Below are 13,144 nucleotides of genomic sequence, written 5' to 3' on the forward strand. Positions count from 1 at the left end.
TCACACAAAGATCCATCCTCTATCCAGTTGTCCACCCAAAACTTGGACTGGCCCCCCTGTATCAGCCACTTTGTGTTCCTTAAAACCTTTGGCATGGTATCCATAAGACCCCTCCAGAATCTGGATCATTTTCTGAGCTGCAACACTGAGCATAGATGAGAGTTACTGACATATTTATGATGAAAAAAATCCGACCACATCGATCCTCCTTTTATAATCTTCCAAGCAAATTTCATAAGTAATGACTCTTGAATCTCATGGAGATTTCGAATTCCGAGTCCGGCCTTTTCAACCGGCAAACAAATTTTCTTTCAAGAAATCCACTTCCTTTTTATAGTCCCCCTTGACGAACCCTAAAGGAAATCTAAAAAAATTTTCTTGATAACCGAATGTACTCCTTTTGGCAAATTTAATACCGAAAGCATGTGAATAGGTAAACTATTCAAGACATGTTTCAATAAAACAATTCCCCCCCCTCCCCCCCCAAAAAAAAAAAGATAGTATCCTACTCTTCTATTCAGCAAGCTTTTTTTGAACTTTAGCCAATAGAAGCTCAAATATACGAATTTTCAATTGCCCCACAAAAAGAGGGACGCCCAAATACGTGAATGACCATTGGCCTTCCTCAAAACCCGCTTCATCTTTATTTATTGCATTCACAATCACTTGAGCATCTCCTTCAAATATTACCATATTAAGGCCTAAATCAAAACACGGTGTCACAGCTTTCCTTAGAGCTAAATTCTCTGCCATTGCAGAATTAGCTGCCATTTTCACTTGATCACTAAAGGTTGCCACAATCTGACATTCCCAGTCTCGAATAGTAACTCCCAATCCAACTAGCTTCTTTTGATCGTCAAAAACAGCATTGAAATTAGCTTTAAAAGTCCCTTATGCTGGCTTCCTCCACCTCTGCAGGTCTGTCCCTCCCCCTCCTTCATTAGCTTGTCTCCCACCTAATCTCTCTTGTGCTTCCTTATATTCCTTTAGTTGTGATAAAGTCCCTTTGATTACTTGTGGATTAAGAAACAAGTTATCTAATAAGTACTTATTCCTTCAATGCCATATACCCCTCAATATTGAAGAAGTTTCCTCCATCTTTTCTTTATCTAAATGACTGCACAACTTGTCTTATAATTCCTGGAAATCATTTCCCATGGCTATCCATTCCTACAGAACACTACCAGATTCTATCCAAACATCATTAGTTGCTAGATATTGCCATAAAACATGCATGATAGTCTCTTTAGCATTGCCACATATTGAACAGTTAGATTCATCACAAATCTATCTTTTACAAAGAGAAGCTTTAGTAGGTAAAACATTATTGCTAGCTCTCCACATAGCTTGCTTTATCACATTTGGAACCTACAAATTTCAGATCTTACTCTATTTTTCATATATTTTTCCTCTGTTGGAGCACTCTCCCTTGTCTTTTCTTCTTTTTTCTTGTAACATATAATAGGCACTTCAAACATAAAATTTCCCATTCTTACTCCAATTCCATGTAAGTTTGTCCTCCCCACCTCTAATATTGATAGGTAAATTACAGATTATTGTAGCCTCTTTTTCATTAAAATGAGCTTTGATAGTATCTTCTTTCCATTGATGAACATCCTCTTCAATTAGCTCGCAAACTTTAGCCTCAACTCCAAGAAATGAAATTGGAGATTGAACACTAAAATTTGAGGGTTTTGCCAACCACTTATATCCCCATATTTTAATTTGTTTGTCATTACCCACATGCCAAATTAAGCATTCTTGTAACACCTCTCTTGCCATCCATATACTTCTCCAAATAAATAATGACGAACTGCCTAACTTAGCATCAAGAATACTCTCTTTGTTGAAGTATTTACTTTTATAAACCTTGGCAACTAAAGAGGTTGGATCTTGCATAAACTTTCAATTGTTTTTAGCAAATACTGCTAAATTGAAGTCTTCTAAATCTCTAAATTTCATCCCACCCAAATTATTGGCCTTTCCCAAAAAACTCCAGCAATGCATTCCTCTCCTCTCTTTCTTCCCCCACCTAAGTTAGTCAACATATCTGGAATCTCATGACAAGGCCTCTTAGGTAACTTAAAAACATTCATTTTGTAAGACTATAAGTACATGATAGAGAAAGGTATAGACATGGTAGAGAAGTACATGTTAGACACGTATCAATGAGAGTTTAAGAAAACACATATAAAAAATAAAAAAATAATAATAATTATAATTGTGAGTATGTAAATGTCTTATAATGATTAAAAAAAATAAATAAATATGAAATTTTATATGAAATTTTTTAATAATAAATTTAATTTTTTTAAAATAATTATATAATATTTATATATTTTATGATTATACTTAAAATTATTTAAAAAAATAATAATAAAACAGTAGTTTTAAATAGGGCCAGGGTGCGTGTCTGTTTCCGCCAATTCCCGTCGTCGTCAGATTAATTTAACGTTATCTTTTATACGCAAAATATTTTTTGGAATATATTTCAAATCATATACTCTCCCTTAGCTGCTCCTTTCCCAAACTTTCTGTCCTCATTGGTGGCTCAGCAGTCTCTCTCTCGTACGCTTTTTCCTTTTTGGTTTCACGCCTCGAAAATTCCTCATGTTTCTCTTCTGGATATCAAAATCTTAGAGATGCTTCTCGGTTTCGGTTTCAGTTTCTTGTCTCTCCAGATCTGAAGCATTATTCTAGTGTAATTTTTGCTCTCTCTCTGATTTTGAATTTGTGTTCACATTGTGCTTCTTGCGTCGCTTTTTTTTTTTCTCTCTCTTTTCTGTTTCATTTACAAGAGTTCTCTGAATTAGATCGACCTGGAAGCTTTAATTTATCGGTTAAAGAAGCTGCATTTTTGCACAGATCCACGTATGGTTTTCTGCGTTCGAGAGTAGGTGTGTCGGTTCTGAAAAATTTCAATATCTTGACAAGTTTTGGACTTGTAAGTGGCTCTAGCTATTATCTTTAGTTTTCTTCTTCTTCTTCTTCTGTAAATGTAGTTTGAACTGAACTTTCATCTAGTTCAGAAAGTTCGAGAAAATGAATTTGAATTTTACGTTTGGTAACCAAAAAATGATAATGATCGCTCAGCTAACTAAATAATTGCATAGGGAGTCGAGTTGTATGCATTTTGAAATCAATGTGAAAAGACTTAAGATTCAAAGCAAACAGCGCGTTGGTGAAATTTTCACTTTTGTTTGGCTGTTGGTGGATCAGGTTGTTAGTTTCAATTTGCTTGAGCTGGTGCTAAGATGGAGGAGCCCCTTGTACATGCGGGCGATGATGCAGTGGAAAAGCCCCAAATGTCAGAGAATCAGGCCTCTGCTGGTTCATCAGAAAGCGGAAAAAAGGTTTCGAAAGCTGTAAAACCTAGCGTTGCATCTGCCTTAAAGGTCTCGGCCGCAACGGTTCCTGTTAGGAAGAGATTGGAGTCCAAAGCGGGTTTGGACTCTACCTCGTCTGTGATGAAACCAACTGTAAGTGCATCATTGAAAAGTTCAAATGGGGTTCCGGCGGCAAGGCGAAACAGTACGGGAGGTTTGCCCGAGAGGCGGCAAAGCAATGCTGGTTCGGTTGCGGGGAAAAACACTACTACTTCTGGTTCGGAAACGGTTAGGCGGTCTCTCCCGGAAGCTAGAAGGAGTTCAGTGCCTTCTCCTGTTACCAAAACTTCAACGAGAGCAAGTGTTTCGGAGACTAGAAAGTCCGTTCCTGTGTCACCAGTTGGTCGCAGTCTGAACACATCAACTGCGTCCGATGTTGGTAAGCGGGAAATTGTGAGGAAGCCTTTAGTTAAGCCAGCATCATCAGCCACTTCTTCTTCTTCTTCAAGAAGGGTTTCTTCTACTATGTTGGGCAGTAGTGGCAGCAGTGGGATTAGGAAGACGGTTTCAATGATTTCTTCACCATCAGCTCGGTCACCTTCAGTTTCCAGTGGATTGAGAGCTGGCTCTTTGTCGTCATCTGTAGATAGGAGCTCCAGTTTATCTGCACGGAGGAAAGCGGCAACTCCTGAAAGCCGAGATTCTAGGTTCATTGTCCTACCACACGTGGAGATTAAAGCTGGTGATGATGTGGTACGCACCATCTGCAAAACTTTAATTTGTGTTCGGTGCTACAACCCTAGCTTAATAGGGATCTATTTAAATAGAGAAATTAGGTTTACTTTGAAGGGTAAAGCTGCTCAACATTAGTTTGCTGTATTTTATTCACACAATGCTTCTCCCTCTTCAGTATATATGGTTCATTCTCATGGTTTTTGAAATGAACGTTCATCGAATATCATATCGGACATAAAAGCTTTTCATTCGTTGTTTATTGGTGATTTGTTTATATCAGAGGTTGGATCTTCGAGGTCATAGAGTTCGCAGTCTCAATGCTAGTGGCTTGAACTTGTCAGCAAATTTAGAGGTAAATTGATCTTTTATCTGATGTATTATTACTTACTTACATCATTTAATGAAGATAGATTCCTCCATTTGATAATTAAATGCCTTGTTAATATTGTTTTTGAATTCTGTGATTATGTCTTGTGGATTAACTTCTATGCCTCAAAGTCTTGACCCTTGAAATAGCTTTGCAATTGATGCTAAACTTATCTCCTAAGTAATGTAGAGGTTTACTTGCATGGGGTTACCATATAAGTGGTATGTTTTACTTTCAAGCAACTGTAATCTAGTTGTAGCAGTGTTCTTCTTGTAGAATTGGAGCTTCTACCATAAAAATAAGAGTCTTCTGAAGCTGGCTTTCTGTGAAATTCTTTGTTGCCTTGAAAGATTGATTTTGAGTTATGGAGAAGAAGAGTATGCAACAAAATTTGAAAAACCATGTCTAAGTTCTTTTTTGATAAGAGAAATTCTCTCTTGATTATTTGACTACTCAATAAAGTGCATTTGATGATGGAAACTTTGAGATTTCTTATTTTCCTGGAGCCCTTGCTTTAGTTACTTTGAGATTTCTTATTTTCTTTTCTGTGCTATATAAGTAAAACCCAAACTACTACCCAACTTGGATCTGTCTCAAACTAAATAACCAGAACTACTTCAAAACTCAGAACTGTCTCAAACGAAATAACCAGAACTACTTCAAAACTCGAAACTGTCTCAAACTAAACTATTTTTCTGTTGTGTCTGATCACGGTTTTGTAGCATGATTGAACAAAAGGGTAGTGATAATCCTCTTTTGCAGTTTGTGTATCTCAGAGACAATCTCTTGTCTACATTGGAAGGAGTTGAGATACTGAAGCGGGTGAAGGTTTGTTATTTCAAGATAAATATAGACACACGCACCCACACACACCAATTTCTTTCTTGATTCTATTCAGTGAACATTTTTTTTCCAGAAGGTAAAAAGTCGTCATCTAATTTTGTATGTATAATTGCAAATAAATAGCTTGCGATTATTGGTAGTACTGTTTCTTCACAGGTTCTTGATTTGAGCTTCAATGACTTTAAAGGGCCTGGATTTGAACCTCTTAAGGATTGCAAAGCTCTACAGGTATGTGTCTCATATGTATTCATCTCTGAATTACAATGAGTCAGCACTTGTTGGAGTTATCAATGCAACAGGTTCTGCATGTTTATTACGTTATTACTGTTGCAGCAACTCTATCTTGCTGGAAATCAAATCACATCACTTGCAAGCCTCCCACAGCTTCCAAATTTAGAGGTATGCCTTTCATAAGTAGGTGTCTCTCTTCTGTATGCTTTGTCTATCATCCTCATCAATAAAATTCCTTATTACTTGTCAATAATGTGAACGTTTCAGTTGGTTGAAAGCTTAAAATAACTGTATTTTTCCCTCCTCTCCACCTCTTCTTTTGCAGTTTCTTTCTGTTGCTCAAAATAAGTTGAAGTCTCTTGCAATGGCAAGCCAACCTCGACTACAGGTTCTTTCTTGTTTTTATGCAGCTTGTTTCTTCCTCTGTATCAATGTATGGATTCATCGTACTTTTACAATTGTCATGTAGGTATTAGCTGCCAGCAAAAACAAAATTTCAACTCTCAAGGGTTTTCCACATTTACCAGTTCTTGAGGTTGGTATTGCAATTTTGCTTGTTAGACCTGCTGCATCATAATTAGTTTCTCAAGTAGTATTACATGCTCTTGTTTTAACTCAAGTAGCCTTATGTGGGTCATTAGCACTCTTGTTCGTCACATAGGATATTCAATGTGATATGGAATTACTGTAGTGAGCATAGGTTAAAATCACCGTCATTATTTTCACTTATCTACAAAACATTGAGAATGGTAGATTCAAGAAGTTTTAGTTGCATAACTTTGCAACTTACAGAAATAGAGAAAAGGGATTTGAATGGCTAATAAAGAGTTTATATAAGGATTTGTAGGGCTTGTGGATGAAAGACAATTTAAAGTATCTTGATTGTCCAACTTTTCACCTTGGGAAATCTTGGCTTCCATCATTTTGAAATTGGATCCTTTGTTTTAGCAATTACCATGTTTGAAGAGGAGCTGTAGAAGCTTTGTTCTGGATATGCTGTTTCTAAATTTGATGCATTCAACGCCTTGACTTGCAACTAAAGCAAAGCCAGTGACTATCAGTCTCAGTTTACTGTTTTTCTATTTAAATTCATAGATATGTATATATTTATTTTCAGATTGTAAAATATTTGATTTTATATGTACCAAGTGGTACAAGAGTCAAGGATACAATGTGAGGGATTCATTATGAGGCAATTTCTTACTTAATTACTGTCTACATAATATACAAGCATATAATTTATGCTTATACTTGTGAGTGTTATGTCATGCTGCAGCATTTAAGAGTGGAGGAGAATCCTATTCTTAAAATGCCTCACTTACGAGCAGCTTCCATTTTGCTTGCTGGTCCTACCTTGAAAAAGTTCAATGATAGAGGTATTTGTAATATATTTATGTTTTGGTTTTGACACGTTAACTGTGTTGTCTCCTTTCTTATTTTATTCTATTTTTTTTCTAATGACAGTCACTCACTTTAGTGTGCTTCTTACTTTAGAAATATCTTTACAAATTAATATTTTTCTTGTAGTTTAATTTCTATACAATTTTCATTTTGTGTTGATATAAAAACTCAGATCTATCCCGGGATGAGCTAGCTTTAGCAAAGCGTTATCCTGCGCATACAGCTTTGTGCATTAGAGATGGTTGGGAGTTTTGCCGTCCAGAGCATGCAGCAGGTGCATAATCAGGAAATCCAATTTTTTCCAATAGCTGCTTTGTGAGCTTTTATTAATCATTTATAGCATCATATATGGGTTTCATTGTGTGTTTGGTTTTGTATTAATAGGACAGGACTGGCTATTTTGTTTAATTGGTATGGGATGGACAAGTTACAATTCTAAGTACATGCAATGTGTATGGGGAATATAAATAGTTCCATCACATTTTCGATTATAATGTTTTGTATTTAAAATTTAATGAAATGCATGATGGATGATATGAACATTCAAAACTTCCTCTCAACAGTAAAATAACAGACCTCAAAGCATTTAAAAGCCTATCTAAAAGCAATACTAGATAACGAAGAAGCACATTCATGGTCCACAGATGATATTTAAAGGGAAAATAAACTATTTTCCCTACCTATAGTACAAGTAAAGTACAATCAACGTCGTGATACAAAAACTAGGGGAAAATAGAAGTTGGCTTCAAGATGACCCAACTAAGACAGCATCCTTGCCTCCTCCCTTTAGGGTTTTGGAATATTCACGGTTCCTAGTGCATTATCTTTGCCACTGATGCTGCCAAAAATTGATGTACATATCTTTTGAAATTCAGTAAACCAGTGATTTTTATGTCATTGGTATGCACCATTATTTATTGATTTAAGTTGGAAAATTTACCTTTGCTTCTTCATAGTGGCTGCAATACTTTATTGAATATTTAATGTGGTAAGAACCCAAACAGAATTAATCTTGCTATTTTCCAGCGAACTTCAATTTTTTTGACAAGTAATGAAGAATTTTATTGGTGAAAAATAATAGGCATAGCCCATGTACACAGGACTTTTTCCAATGAACTTCATAATGTTTGAAAAATAGATGTTTGCAACATTTCATAGTTTCCTGTATATTCTGTTGACATTTACTGGGAGTTCCAACAACAGTTATCTGGAGAGAATAGTTGATAACTTGATATTGTTGATAACTTGATATCCTTGTATTGCTTGCCCTTTGAATCTTACGTGCAAGTTCACTGTTTACCACATATTGAATGGTGTAAGTTTGTCTCTATCGACAATGCTCACACCTGAGAAAATACAATGATCCATTTCGATGGTGGTTGTATCAGAGGTGCTTAGATCAGTCTCTTAGTCCAGTTGTGTGTTTTAATCTAGAAGTAGCTGTGTTGAGATGGGGTGGATTAGGAACATTATTATTGACCAGAAATGCTTTGAGTTTGAGAAGGTTAGTGAGAGGTGGTGGAGATGTACAGAGATCAGTTGTAGAGCTATAAATCATATATCTCTTGACCAAGGATCCTTGGGGTGGTTGGCTGCAATGGTTAAGGAAGGTGTAGCATACCAGGGGCTATTAGAGTTTATTAAGTCACGTAGAAGTGGGTCTCAAGTTCTGGTGATGTAGAGACATCGTAACTCTTATGGTAGTTTTTTCTCCTTATCAGAGTTTGGCCAAGGGAAATGTTGTGGTATGATAATGATACTAGAAGGAAAGAAGGGGGTGGGGTGGAGGAACCTTGAGGAGTTGCTGCAGGAACTCTCAGTAACATACTTTGCTCCGGGAGGGCAAAACAGGGGTAGCTGTACATTGCAAATTCCTTCATCGTCGCAAGGGAACCATCCCCTTTCGTACAGTGAAGCCGTGTCTCGGGCGCCAAAAAATGCAGAGGGAGCAGTTGAGTTTTCCTCTCTGGTGAAGAGTCAATGTCGCGTAGGTGATGGCAGAGGGGTGTTGGGTTTGAATATGGAAACTGTGGTTCATGCGTTGGCTGAAATGGAGAAGCAAGTGGGTTTTCTGTAGGAGTCTATGGCTTTATTGAAACGCAGCGTTGAGGAGGGGGGGAATGTGGGTCTGGGCCAGGTAGAGGAAAGGCCCACGCAGGTGGGCTTTGAGGATAATGGTGAAGAACTGGAAACAGGGGAGATGAGGAATTGGTTTATGGGCTTCAAAAAGGTAAGGGGAAGATGGTCCCCATTGGGATGGGGCCGGCCAAAAGCCCATGTAAGAAATGGATAGCCACTGGAGGCCAAATCCATGTTTCGGCTCTGGGTTTTTCGAAGGGGCCCGATATACACCCAGTGGGCCCGAGTCTTGGACTGGGTCTCGGACAGAATGGGCCGATGGAGGGAGGCGAGCCGTCTGGTGGTGGTTCGAAGTTGAGGCTGCCGCTGGAGGAGGAGACGGCGAGGGAGCCTTTTTTCGGTAAAGTCATGGAGTCTCCAGTACCACAGAAAAATTCGAATCCTGTGTCTGAATAGATACAGAAAGGGTCAATGGAGGCTTGTGATGTTTCAGGAGTAAGTTTGTGTATAGAAACAGGGGAAATCATAGAGGGAGAAAATTTGTCTTTGAGCGTAGGTGACCAGCAAGGGGAAGAAATGGTTTTTTCAATGCCACTTGACTTAGTGCAGGTTAATTTCAGTTCTTGGAGAGATGTGTGTAAGATGGGAGAGGAACATGAGGAAACTGATATGCATTCCTTAGCTATGGTGACTAAGAAGGTCTTGGCAGATCAAGAGAAAATAGAGGGGGAGGGAAATCTGGTCCTGTTTGACCCATGTGACAGTGTTTTAGAGGGGGAGGAAGATGTTGAGGCAGACCCAACCCCTATCAGTATGTTATCTCCTACTAGATCATCCGAATGGATTTTGAAAACGATAGAGGATCTTCAAAATTGTTTGGGAATCTCTTGCGTGGGTTATGAAGAACAGTTTAAAGCCTTGATTATAGCCATTGAGGCAGGCCAGCATGGGGCTGGGTCTAAAAGAGAGGGAGTTGAGGAGACTGACCTGGTCCATCAACTATGATGGCAAGGAGGGGAGTGCAAGCCGTGGAAGAAACAAAGGGAGGGTCGGATCAGTTGTTAAATGAAGCCCAAAATAATAAGCTGGAATGTTAGGGGTCTTAACGAGATTAATAAACGTCTCCGTGTAAGAGCTTTATTAAGACAATGGAAGGGGGATATAATTTGTCTACAGGAAACAAAGTTGAAGCAGATTGATACAGGAATATTAGAAGTATGTGGAGTTGCATTTATGTAGGCTGGAACTTCTTACCGTCAAACGGGGCTTCCGGAGGGATCTTGGTTATGTGGGATAAGAGGGTGGTGGAGATCATAGAAGAGTTCATGGGAGAACACTCAGTGGGATGTCTCTTCAAAAATATAGATGATGGTTTTTTGTGGGCCTTTGCTGGGGTTTATGGTCCTAATATAGATAGCGAAAGGCGGCTACTTTGGGAGGAGTTAGCTGGGTTATGCTCATGGTGGGAAGCTCCATGGTGTATCGGAGGGGATTTTAATGTGACAAGATTCTCTAGTGAGAGATCAGGGGGGGTCGTCAAAATCAAGCCATGGCGGATTTTTCAGACTTCATTTCTAAGATGGGACTTATGGATATACCATTAATGGGAGGGGAATTTACTTGGTCCAACAACCATGTGTGGTCAAGGTTGGACAGATTTATTCTTTCCCCTTCGTGGGAATCACATTATCCCGGCCTAAGTTAGAAAAGATTCCCGAGAATATGTTCGAATCATTTTCCCATAATGTTATACGGTGGTGGCATACAAGGGGGTAGAAGGCCATTTAAGTTTGAAAACATGTGGCTAAAAGTTGAGGGGTTTGTGGATTTGATTAGGCAATGGTGGAGTTCATATTCCTTCGAAGGTAATCCGAGTAAGGTTTTGGCGGAAAAGCTGAAAGCATTGAAGAAGGACTTGAAGATATGGAATGAACAGGTATTTGGTGATGTAACCTCTCAGAAAAAGAATTTGCTTCAAGAGTTACAAACCTTGGAGGGAGTAGGGGAGGGGAATAACCGTAAAGTTCAAGTTATTGCTGAATTAGAAAGATTGATTTTAATGGAGGAAATATCGTGGAGGCAAAAGTCAAGGGCTTTGTGGCTAAGAGAGGGGGATAAGTGTACACAATTTTTTCACCGGGTGGCTAATGCGCATAGGAGATTCAATGCCTTTGAGTCCATGAACATTAATGGTGAAAATATTTCAGATCAAGAGGTGATAAAGGAACATGTGGTTGGTCATTTTCAACAGTTGCTAGCGGAACCGCATGAATGGAGGCCGACTCTAGATGGCTTAGCTTTTGAGACCATAGATCAAACTAGTAGAGATTGGTTGGAGAGACCGTTTTAAGAGGAAGAGGTACACCAAGTTATTAAGAAAATGAACAAGGATAAAGCACCAGGGCTGGGTGGTTTTACTATGGCTTTTTTTCAATCTTGTTGGGAGGTGGTGAGAGAAGAAGTAATGCTGGTTTTTCAAGAATTCTTTACGCATGGCAAATTTGAAAAAAGCTTAAACGCAACTTTTATTGCTTTAGTCCCTAAAAAGGCTGGGGCAATGGAGGTTTCTGATTTCAGACCAATAAGTCTTGTGGGCAGTGTGTACAAGATACTCTCAAAGGTTCTTGCCAATAGGTTGAGTACGGTAATGGAAAACATCATTTCTAAATCTCAAAACGCCTTTGTGGAGGGGAGGCAAATTCTAGACTCGGTTCTTATAGCAAATGAATGTTTGGACAGCAGAATCAGGTCTGGAATCCCAGGTATTTTGTGTAAACTTGATATGGAGAAGGCGTACGACCATGTGATTTGGGATTTCTTGATTTATATGTTGGATAGATGTGGGTTTGGGGCAAGATGGAGGCGGTGGATAAGGCACTGTGTATCAACGGTGCGATTCTCGGTTTTGGTTAACGGGGACCCAGTGGGATTCTTTAATAGCTCGCGGGGGATGCGGCAATGAGATCCTTTATCCCCCCTCTTATTTGTTCTGATGATGGAGGCACTAAGTAGAATGGTGTCAGCGGCGATAGGGGGTGGATTTTTCTCAGGTTTTAATGTGGGGGGCAATCATGGTTCCATCATTATTTCTCACCTTTTGTTTGCAGATGATACTTTATTGTTTTGCGACGCAGAGGCATGTCATATAGAGTCCCTGAAGGCTATTTTGCTTTGCTTTGAAGCCATGTTCGGGTTGAAGATCAATCTTGCTAAAACGGAGATGGTTGCGGTGGGGGAAGTAAATAATATCAGGGGCTTAGCCAACATCTTGGGTTGTGTGGTCTCTTCCTTGCCTTTGAAATATCTGGGCCTTCCACTAGGGGCTTCATTCAAAGCAAAGTCTATTTGGGAGGGGGTGCTGGAAAAATTTGAACGTAGACTGGCTGGGTGGAAAAAGGTATACTTATCAAAAGGGGGACGAATAACTTTGATCAAAAGTACTTTATCTAACCTTCCTACATACTATCTATCCTTATTCCCGCTCTCTGTTAGCATTGCACAGAGATTGGAAAAACTTCAGCGAGATTTTCTATGGGGTGGGATAGGAGAAGAGTTCAAGTATCATTTGGTGGGATGGGATAAGATATGTACTCTGTTGAGAGATGGTGGGTTGGGGGTTCGGGATGTAAGGGCCTTTAATATGACATTGTTGGGTAAATGGTTGTGACGGTATAATTTTGAGAAGGAAGCATTATGGAAAAGAGTGATTGACATAAAGTATGGCAGTGAATGTGGGGGTTGGTGTTCAAAAGAGGGAAGGGGGACTTATGGTGTGGGACTTTGGAAGTATATAAGGAAGGGGTGAGATTCCTTTTCTTGTAATACCCGGTTATGTTTGGGGGATGGTAGTAGGATCAGTTTTTGGATGGATAGGTGGGCGGGTGATCTGGTTCTTAAAGATGCCTATCCCACAATCTTCGCTATTGCACGGGAAAAAGTAGCTGTGGTGGCTGATTTGAGGGTGATCAATCAAGACACACAGGAGTGGAATATTAGCCTTACCAGGGATGCAAACGATTGGGAAGTAAATGACTTGATGGAATGTATGAATTTACCATACAGTGTGCCCATTGCTGCCACAACTGAAGATGTGATGGTATGGAGTCCGAATAGAAAGGGGAAATTCTCGGTACATTCCTTTTACGAAGCCAATACCATGCAA

At 39.1% G+C, this 13,144-nt stretch overlaps 1 protein-coding gene across 3 annotated transcripts in view; it reads left to right on the forward strand.

Annotated features, from left to right (window-relative positions):
• The first annotated feature begins 2,509 nt into the window (after positions 1–2,509).
• Positions 2,510–13,144, forward strand: part of LOC122279986 (187-kDa microtubule-associated protein AIR9-like) — a 45,325-nt gene continuing 34,690 nt past the window's right edge. The window contains exons 1-11 of one of the 3 annotated variants that reach the window (XM_043090917.1): positions 2,510–2,701; positions 2,814–2,944; positions 3,220–4,079; positions 4,342–4,413; positions 5,191–5,256; positions 5,428–5,499; positions 5,605–5,670; positions 5,828–5,890; positions 5,972–6,037; positions 6,779–6,878; positions 7,076–7,177. In XM_043090917.1, the coding sequence (XP_042946851.1) occupies positions 3,255–4,079; positions 4,342–4,413; positions 5,191–5,256; positions 5,428–5,499; positions 5,605–5,670; positions 5,828–5,890; positions 5,972–6,037; positions 6,779–6,878; positions 7,076–7,177 (1,432 nt within the window). In that variant the 5' untranslated portion in view covers positions 2,510–2,701; positions 2,814–2,944; positions 3,220–3,254. The remainder of the gene's footprint in view (positions 2,702–2,813; positions 2,945–3,219; positions 4,080–4,341; positions 4,414–5,190; positions 5,257–5,427; positions 5,500–5,604; positions 5,671–5,827; positions 5,891–5,971; positions 6,038–6,778; positions 6,879–7,075; positions 7,178–13,144) is intronic. The other 2 variants (XM_043090918.1, XM_043090919.1) reach the window with 2 other exon arrangements.

The sequence above is a fragment of the Carya illinoinensis genome, chromosome 10, assembly GCF_018687715.1.
Source record: "Carya illinoinensis cultivar Pawnee chromosome 10, C.illinoinensisPawnee_v1, whole genome shotgun sequence".
NCBI classification, from domain to species: Eukaryota; Viridiplantae; Streptophyta; class Magnoliopsida; order Fagales; family Juglandaceae; genus Carya; species Carya illinoinensis.